At 22.4% G+C, this 9,765-nt stretch overlaps 2 protein-coding genes across 2 annotated transcripts; both read right to left on the bottom strand.

Moving 5' to 3' along the window:
- Positions 1-2,861: 2,861 nt before the first annotated feature.
- LOC107462753 (MLP-like protein 34) lies at positions 2,862-4,407 on the bottom strand. The gene is made up of 2 exons (XM_016081391.3): positions 4,132-4,407; positions 2,862-3,400 (listed from the first exon to the last, which is right to left on the bottom strand). The coding sequence occupies exons 1-2, from the start codon at positions 4,319-4,321 to the stop codon at positions 3,129-3,131; spliced, it is 462 nt and encodes a 153-aa protein (XP_015936877.1). The 5' UTR covers positions 4,322-4,407; the 3' UTR covers positions 2,862-3,128.
- A 2,467-nt stretch (positions 4,408-6,874) lies between these two features.
- Positions 6,875-8,302, bottom strand: LOC107462754 (MLP-like protein 43). The gene is made up of 2 exons (XM_016081392.3): positions 8,014-8,302; positions 6,875-7,297 (listed from the first exon to the last, which is right to left on the bottom strand). Exons 1-2 carry the CDS (start codon positions 8,201-8,203, stop codon positions 7,026-7,028), a joined length of 462 nt encoding a protein of 153 aa, XP_015936878.1. The 5' UTR covers positions 8,204-8,302; the 3' UTR covers positions 6,875-7,025.
- Positions 8,303-9,765: the final 1,463 nt, after the last annotated feature.

Raw genomic sequence — 9,765 nt, forward strand, 5'->3', positions numbered from 1 at the left:
AAAATAGATAGACACATGAATTTAAAATTTTTATAAGATACTAGAACACAAAAATATATATCAAATATAAAGTATATTTTAGATAAATTGCAATAATATTTTGGTATTTATTAATATTAAAATGTAAAAGAATTTTTTTTATTTTTTAATTATATAGAATATTTAAAATATTTTTATTTTAATAATTAATAATATATATTATTTCTAAACTTATTTTAAAAATATATGTTAAGAATAAAATTTAGTATATTAACATATAGTATTTAAGTGTGTCCAAATATTTCGAAAAAAATATTTTTTATTTTTTATTAAAATACGATTGAATACAAAAGACACGCATATTGAATGAGTGTCGATAAATATCGTGTCCAAAATATATCTGATATACAGACACAATAAATAAAAAAATGTTCAAGTTTTATAAACTACGACTGACCATAAATAATCAACACATATAAACTTCTTTTATAAACTACGAATTTTCATTATCAAAAAAATATTGGACTATTAAATTGTATTAAATTGTTTGTAAAAATACTTTATTTTCTAAATTTGCTATTGACAAACTATTTTTAAAATATCTTAAAATAGGAATTAAATAATCAAAACATATAATTTTTTTTATAAATAACAAATGAATTTTGCATTTGATTCGAAATTTTTTTAAAATATTAAAATAAATATTTTAAAAGTGCATATAAATAAGAAACTAAATTTTAATATTTGAACCTTTTTTTTATAAATTTTTTTATTTAAATAAAAATTTGAATAAATATTTATTAAAATTTTGAAAAGTTTTAATCTGTTTTGAAACTTTAGGCGCCATTCAAATTTTTTTTTATGCCAAATAAATTTGGGAATGAAATTTAGAAATATTTAATAATTATGGAAATAGATAGAGGTGACCATTTCAAAATAATGCCACATATTCTCAACTCTTAGAGAGAGAAATATCCAAAAGACCAAAAGTATTTCATAGACATATTATGATCAACATACACAATATGAATAGTAAAATAATAATAAAGATAAATGATTAAAAATGTATTTGAATGATTTTATTGTTGGGCAAAATGTACTTAAAATTTATTATTAAAAAGTATTTTTAAATAATTTAAAAATACAATAAAATATTAAAAAAATATTTTTTTGTAAGTAACGAATAACTTTTGTATTTGATAAATTACTTATGCATTTGATCCGAAATTTTATAGAAATATTTACATAACATTTTAAAAAATACACACAAAAAAGAGATAAAAATTTAATCTCTATATTTTTATTTTATTTTTTAAAAATATTATTAATTGTGAATAAAAAAAATCACAGAATAATATATACTTAGTGAAAAATCACCAAATTTTAAGAATGAAATTAAAATATTTCATTTTACTAATCATGCTTGTAAAAAATCGCATCAAAATTTAATATTTAAAGTATTTTATACATATTTAATATTAAACATTTTTATCATTTATTTAAATTATTTAAAAGCATTTTTATTGATAATAAAATTTAAACGTATTTTTATCAATAACAAAATTATTTAAATACATTTTTGTGATTTACCCGAATAATATTAATAATAATAATGGTCGTAAATATAATAAAAGTTATTCACACTCATATTAGTCTAAGGCAAATAACTAACATGATCGGGTGAAAACAAAAAGATAAAAAAAAATAACAAAAAACTGAACAAGTGTGTGACTGGAATAAGAGTGTTTGCGGTGCAGTTTAAGTAAATTTTGAATTAAAAATTTATCTAATCTAAACATTAATTTTTTTATGGTACGATATGGTTTAAATTTTGGATTGAATAATTTTTTAGAGAATTCGATCCAATTTGATCTATTTTCAAATACTTTAAATTAGATTAATGTTGCGATTTCGTGAATTAAAAAAATTGTTATTTTTGAATAAATTTTAATATCAAATTTAATTAAATAACCAACAATATCATAATAAATCTCAATAATAACATAATAATAAAAATAAATTACATATTATTTAAAATAAATAAATAAATAAATCTCATTTTAAATATATAAAATATTCACTAAATAATAATAATACATGAATAAGATAAAAATTTATAATAAACTAAACATATTATATTTTAAATTTTAAATAAAATAATAAAATAATAATATTATAGCAATTTAAATTGGATTGGATCAGTTTTGAAAAATAGATTCAAAATTCAATTCAAAAGAATACTTTTATCAATAATTTGATAATTCAATTTTTTTTCGATTTTTTTATTATGTTTATGATAAAGTTAGAAAATTAATTTTTAATTAAATATTTCTATTATTAAAAAAATACTTTTATCAATAATTTGATAATTCAGATATTTTTTTCGATTTACTCATTATGTTTATGCGAAAGTTAGAAAATTAATTTTAAGTAAATATTTTAACAATATTTTTATTATTAAAAAAATACTTTTATCAATAATTTGATAATTTAGATATTTTTTCGATTTATTCATTATGTTTATGCAAAAGTTAGAAAATTAATTTTAATTAAATATTTTTAAAATATTTTTATTATTAAAAAATTAAAAAAATACTTTTCTCAATAATTTGATAATTCAAATATTTTTTCGATGTACTCATTATGTCTATGAGAAAGTTAGAAAATTAATTTTTAATTAGTTAATATTAGTTAAATTTTTTAATTTAAAATTTAGAATTAATCGTTTTTAATTTAAAATTTAAATTTAAAATAAATAAAATAATTTTAAAAATTTAACTTATGCTGCCCAAAAAAATTGATTACCCATCGTGACTCTAATTTTTATTACATATACAGATACTTTCAAGTTTCCACACATCCATGGCATAAACGCAACCAACAAAAGAAATCATGAACGATGACTATACATACATACATACATACATACATACATACATAGTTCAATCCATTCAAACGAAGGATAAACATACATGTAAGGTTGGACTTTGAAAACACACTTCCTTATTCTATTCTTCACCCAAGTTTACACGCACTTATTATTTAATTTATATAAACACTTGACTACTTCCAAAACAGTCCCGAAAACCTACCCCTTATTAAATTCCAACCATGCATATAACGTGTTTCTAATTTTCTTTTAGTAATTATTATGCCTTGAGAAGATGAGCATCCATCTCTTTAGTACATTTGTCAAACAGTTCCATGTAACCATAAGGAGCTTCGACGTTATCATTAATTTTCTCATATTCAAGTGTCCATTTAGCTGAAACACTTCCATTGCTGTTATCAATCTCTTGAATGCTGAGCTTCAAGACTTTATACTGTTGACTTATTTCTCCGTTAAAGAGATTAAACTTGATTGTCTTGTTATTCTCATCAATGGATTCAATTGTCTCCTTGCATGTCGTTACTTTACCATCTGTTGCTTGACAATAATCAAAATTAAAAAAATAAAAAAGGGGAAAAAAAGAAAATTAAGAAAACCTGAGAATAATTATGTCAATTAGTTAACATAATTACATACAAATTATGCTAGTCCTTTTGGTTGTCTTAAAATTTTATCTTTTGTCTTGGAAACAAAATCTATTTTTTGTTTATATTTTTAGGAACTACAAAAAATATAAGAATTTTGTCAATTTATGTATATACTTATAGCTCTCTTCTAATAATCTCGATCATTATGGAATTTTAAACAATTCATATAATTCTCACTAATATTATTTTGTAATAAGAACTTTTTTTTGTTGTAAATGGAGGGAAACTAATTAAATTTAATAAAATCTCAAAGAAAAAAATGTTAGAGATATAATCATTCATATATCTTTTTCTCAAATTAAATTTTTGGAAGAAGTGATATTATAACATAATATCAAAGTTTCTATAATAAAAAAAGTTTAAAATTTGATTCATGTTGAACTTTAATGAAAAGAATTTTAGCCTAAAATAAATAACAAAAAAAATTATACAAAAAATTTATATAAACCCAAAAAATAAATCTTACATGAGGAGGCATATTAAAAATATAATTATTTATGCAAATTTTGCTATAATTTAGGTTTTTGAAAAAAATGATATTATGACAGATAAAATTCGATAAAATGTTTTATTTTTAATTTACAAATTAATTCATTTAAAATTAAGCTTGGTTACCTATAACATAAGTCCAGTGTTTAACCGAATCGCCAATGCTGTGCCAGTCCTCACCCTGATGCAGCTTGGTGTGATGCACTCTTTCACAAATGTTTTGAACATCGTGGATAGATTTTGATACAAGGTTAAAGAACTTTCCAGCAGGTGCATGGATCACAATTTCAATACTAAGCTTACCACTCAGTGCCATTGTCTTAAGAAGGAAACAACTACTATGAAGCAAGAAATCAGATAATACTAATAATGTAATAAAGCTAGCTAGCTAGAACATCTGATGCAAGATATGGGACAATGAGTTCAGATTTGTAGGATTTTATATAGAAAAATAAGCTACCTAAGCTACTATATCGTCAGCTTGTTTCTCCCTATTAATATATTGCGCTGCTAATAAAAAATTTTAATCAACACAAAAAATAGTCAATATATGTTATTTTACTCGATGAAATTATCTAACAATGATTAATCACTAAATTCTAATAAAATTTTTAGGAACGCAAAATAGGTACCATCATATTTTTATAGTTTTATTTGTATTTTGATTTTATTATATGCATCATGAATTAAATTTGATTATATTATTTATAAAATTTGATTATAGTGCTTATAAAGTTTTATTATCAATGTAAATATATGATCATTTTGCATATCAAAATGTATTTCTGTAATGAATCATTATTGGTGTTTGATTGATAGTTGATTTCACTACAAAGCAAATGATAAATTGCGGCGGTTCTTTGAGTGATTTGCGGCGATTTTTAATCGCTGTAAAACCGAATTCTAACGGTTCATTAAGCGTTTTCAGATTTTTTTTTGTTCTTTAGAACGTGAGGTAGGAGACGTAGTTTATGGAAATTTATCATAAAATTTTTGTACACTAACTAGATAAATATTAGTCAAAATTATGGTAATTAACAACATATGTAGTCAAAATTATATTTTATATTATATGAAATTTTAAAAAATTTAAAAAAGTAATTATTCTTCGTTATATATAGATATGTTTATTATAGACTTTTATTTTTTAAAATTATTTTACCAAACATAATTGTGGTGTTTGTACTTATTAAAACTCAATTTTAACTTGATTTTACTAAATATAAGTACTACAACTTTTAAAAAGTAAAAATTTTACCAAACCAAACCTAAGTCCATTTAATCATTATCTTCAGTTATTTATATATTATATTTTGACAGTATATCTAAGGTATTGAGACACCTAAACATACATGCATACACATATCTCATGTACTGAATTATCTAATTATGAATAAACATATATGACGTATCTCAAATACTGAGACATCTAAATATATAAATACACATATATCACGAATATTGAGTAGTCTATTTATGAACAAATGTGTGGTTTGTATGTATTTCGAGTGTAACCGAATTATTTGTTTTCAAACATTGTTACTTATCTTGAGTATCTACTAGTTACCGAATTATATTTTTTATGATTTTCATATCACAGTATCTGAAATGTGCAACACGTATTTAAATTAGTAAATACTCTACCAATTATATATTTTAATAAATATTAAAATTATTTAATTTAAATAAAAAAATCAAAGAATATTTGGTATTAAAATTAATGTTAAAATTTTTCGAAAAAATGTATTAACTGATTATTGGATCTTTAGATTTTTGTGACTTCTTAAAAATATTTTTGTCCATTTACAACAAAAATTGCAAACTAAATTTGTAAGGTCCCACATCAGTTGGGGAGGAGAACGAATAAGGGTGTGGATATCTCTTCCTTACATGACGCGTTTTGACAAGTGAGTGGGGGAGAGTTTCGGCTATCAACCCTATTGTCAAAGACAAAATCGTGAGAGCATGTGTGCCAAAGTGAACAATATCGTGCTAGTGGGTGGTCTGGGCTGTTACAAAATTTATTTAGCTAAAATCATTAAATTTTAAAGTAAAAATATCTAGTTTTTCTAATATTTTACATAAAATACATAAAAATGTAATTTTTAAAATATTTTTTAAGAATATATATTTAATAGTTGGATATTTTTATTGTTTTAAAATATTTTTAAAATATTTTTATTATTAAAAAATTTAAAAGAATACTTTTATCAATAATTTGATAATTCAGATTTTTTTTATTTACTCATTATGTTTATGAGAAAGTTAGAAATTAATTTTTAATTAAATATTTTAAAAATATTTTTATTATTTAATTTGATAATTCAGATTTTTTTTATTTACTCATTATGTTTATGAGAAAATTAGAAAATTATTTTTTAATTAAATATTTTAAAAATATTTTTATTATTAAACAATACTTTTAACAATAATTTGATAATTCAGATATTTTTTTGATTTACTCATTATGTTTATGCGAAAGTTAAAAAATTAATTTTAATTAAATATTTCAAAAATATTTCTTTTATTTAAAAAAATACTAATTTGATCATTCAAATATTTTTTCCGATATACTCATTATGTTTATGAGAAAGTTAGAAAATTAATTTTTAATTAGTTAATATTAGTCAATTTAATTCAATGTTTAAATTTTTAATTTAAAATAAACAAAATAATTTTAAAAATTTAACTTATGTTACCCAAAAAAATTGATTACCAATCATTACTCTAATTTTTATTAGACATACACAGATACTTTCAAGTTTCCACACATACATGGCATAAACACAACCAACAAAAGAGATCATTAACGATGATGACCATACATACATACACACATACATACATACATACATATATACATACATACAAACGAAGGATAAACATACATGTAAGGTTGGAATTTGGAAACATACTTCCTTATTCTATTGTTCACCCAAGTTCACACTTATTATTTAATTTATATAAACACTTCCAACCATTCATCATATAACGTGCTTATAATTTTCTTTTAGTAATTATTATGCCTTGAGAAGATGAGCATCCATCTCTTTAGTACATTTGTCAACGTATTCCATGTAACCATAAGGAGCTTCCACGTTATCATTAATTTTCTCATATTCAAGTGTCCATTTAGCTGAAACACTTCCATTGCTGTTATCAATCTCTTGCATGGTGAGCTTCAAGACTTTATACTGTTGACTTATGTCTCCATCAAAGAGATTGAATTTAATTGTCTTGTTCTTCTCATCAATGGATTCAATTGTCTCCTTGCATGTAGTTACTTTACCATCTGTTGCTTGACAATAATTAAATTTTAAAAAATTAAAAAAAAGAAAAAAATTGAGGAAACCTGAGAATAATTATGTCAATTAGTTAACATAATTACATACAAATTATGCTAGTCCTTTTGGTTGTCTTAAAATTTTGTCTTTTGTCTTGGAGACAAAATCTAATTTTTGTTTATATTTTTATGAAATATAAAAAATACTTATTGCTCTCTTCTAATAATCTCATTCATAATAGGATTTTTAAACAAAATTCATATAATTCTCACTAATATTATTTCATAGTAAGAACTTTTTTTGTTGTAAATGGAGGGAAACTAATTAAATTTAATAAAATCTCAAATTAAAGAAAAGAAAATGTTAAAAATATAATTATTCATGTATCTCCTTTTTAAATTAAATTTTTGAAAAAGGTGGTATCATAATATAATATCAAAATTTCTATAATAGAAAAATCTAAAATTTGATTCATGTTGAACTTTAATAGGAAGAATTTTAGCTTAAAATAAATAACAAAGAAAAAAAAATCATAAAAGAAATTTATGTAAACCCAAAAAATAACTCTTACATAAAAAAAGATATATTAAAAATATAATTATTTATGCGACTTTTACCACAAGTTTAGGTTTTCTGAAAAAAATGATATTATGACAGATAAAATCTGATGAAATGTTTTATTTTTAATTTACAAATTGATTCATTTAAAATTAAGCTTGATTACCTATAACATATGTCCAGTGTTTAACCGAACCGCCGATGCTTTGCCAGTCCTCACCCTGAAGCAGCTTGGCGTGATGCACTCTTTCACAAATATTTTGAATTTGGTGGAGAGATTTTGATACAAGATTAAAGAACTTTCCAGCAGGTGCATGGATCACAATTTCAATACTAAGCTTACCACTCAGTGCCATTGTCTTAAGAAGGAAACAACTACTATGAAGCAAGAAATCAGATAATACTAATAATGTAATAAAGCTAGCTAGCTAGAACATCTGATGGGAGATATGAGACAATGAATTCAGATTTATAGGACCTTATATAGAAAAATAAGCTACCTACTATATTGTCAGCTTGTTCCTCATCACTATTTATTGCACTGCTAATACAAAATTTTAATCAACACAAGATATAGTCAATATATGTTATATTACTCAATAAAACCACCCACATTATCCGATTCATGTGTAGGTCACACATGTCTGCTAATTATCTACCATTATTAGTTCATTAGTAAGTGTTTTGCTGCTATCAATCAAATCATATATTACTATATTAGTATTTATTTAATTAAATGATTATATTTTTAAACATTTTAATATATTTAAATATGTTATTAATTAAAGTATAAGACGAGATATGCGAAGTCGAAGTAGGGATGACAAAAAAATCTCATATTCACAGATATCCGCAAGAATTATTATTACAATAAAAATCATTTTTAGTGACAAAATTTTAGCAACAATAATACAATAATTATTATTATTTTTTTGCCTAACTTATGTTTTTGTGGTTATTATACATTTGTCATTATTAATAGATGTTATAATAACAATTATTATTATTGGAGTAAAGCTAGGGAACCAAAAACATATCAGCCAAAACCCAGCCAAATACCTTTGGATGAATTCAAAATTTTTACGAGTTAATATATATGGATGTTTCTTCTACTAAGTATTAGAATGTTTCTTTTTCATATTAAATGGATGTTCTTTTATATATTTTTCGAATTTGTGATTGTTAGAAGTGGATAGATTAATGTGAGAAAAAAGAGGAAGGTTTTTATAACTTTTAATTAGTTTACTTAATCAATTTAAAAATTTTTAAATTTTGAATTTAAAAAATTTAAAATTAATTAATTATTGATATAAATTAATATAATTTTGTTTAATTTTTGGCTGATAAGCTTTTGGTTACTTATACTTTTCCTTATTATTGCCACTATATTATTATTCTTTTTACTTTTACTTTTAAATTTTTTTAAATTAATAACGGTAATTATTATTATTATTGCCGATAAAAGTGTTTCACTGTTCTTAAATCAAATTGATTAAAAAAGATTAAAAGAGAATAAAAAAAGAAAACTGTTTCTATTCCTGTTGTCACAAAATACATTCTCACTCCCTTCTCTCGCATCTCTATTTTTGTTTCATCTATCCTCTACATCAGATCTGCGTCGTTGTCTCAGATCTACCATCGTCAAGATCTTCTAGTTTCAAAACTTCTGTTGCTACATATCATCCTCAAATCTACTCTTTCGAGTAGGATTACTGTCAATTTGTAGTTGTGGAGTCGGGAATTCAAAACTTGAAGAACTAAAACGCCGAAAGCGATAGAGATCATAACTTCACATTGCAATTGTTCATTGTTCCTCTAAAAAGCCGAAAGCGATAGAAATCATAGCTTTACATTGCAATTGTTCGTTGTTTTCACGTTGAAGTTTGGTGAACTGTTAAATTTATTATAAAATTAGGTT

The sequence above is a fragment of the Arachis duranensis genome, chromosome 8, assembly GCF_000817695.3.
Source record: "Arachis duranensis cultivar V14167 chromosome 8, aradu.V14167.gnm2.J7QH, whole genome shotgun sequence".
NCBI lineage: Eukaryota > Viridiplantae > Streptophyta > Magnoliopsida > Fabales > Fabaceae > Arachis > Arachis duranensis.

Bases quoted from the DNA above. Each gene is read 5' to 3' on its own strand.
- LOC107462753 (XM_016081391.3), bottom strand. From the start codon at position 4,321: ATGGCACTGAGTGGTAAGCTTAGTATTGAAATTGTGATCCATGCACCT. The intron at 3,401-4,131 runs GTAACCAAGCTT...GTCAAGCAACAG, and splicing joins ACACTGGACTTATGTTATAG to ATGGTAAAGTAACGACATGC.
- LOC107462754 (XM_016081392.3), bottom strand. From the start codon at position 8,203: ATGGCACTGAGTGGTAAGCTTAGTATTGAAATTGTGATCCATGCACCT. The intron at 7,298-8,013 runs GTAATCAAGCTT...GTCAAGCAACAG, and splicing joins ACACTGGACATATGTTATAG to ATGGTAAAGTAACTACATGC.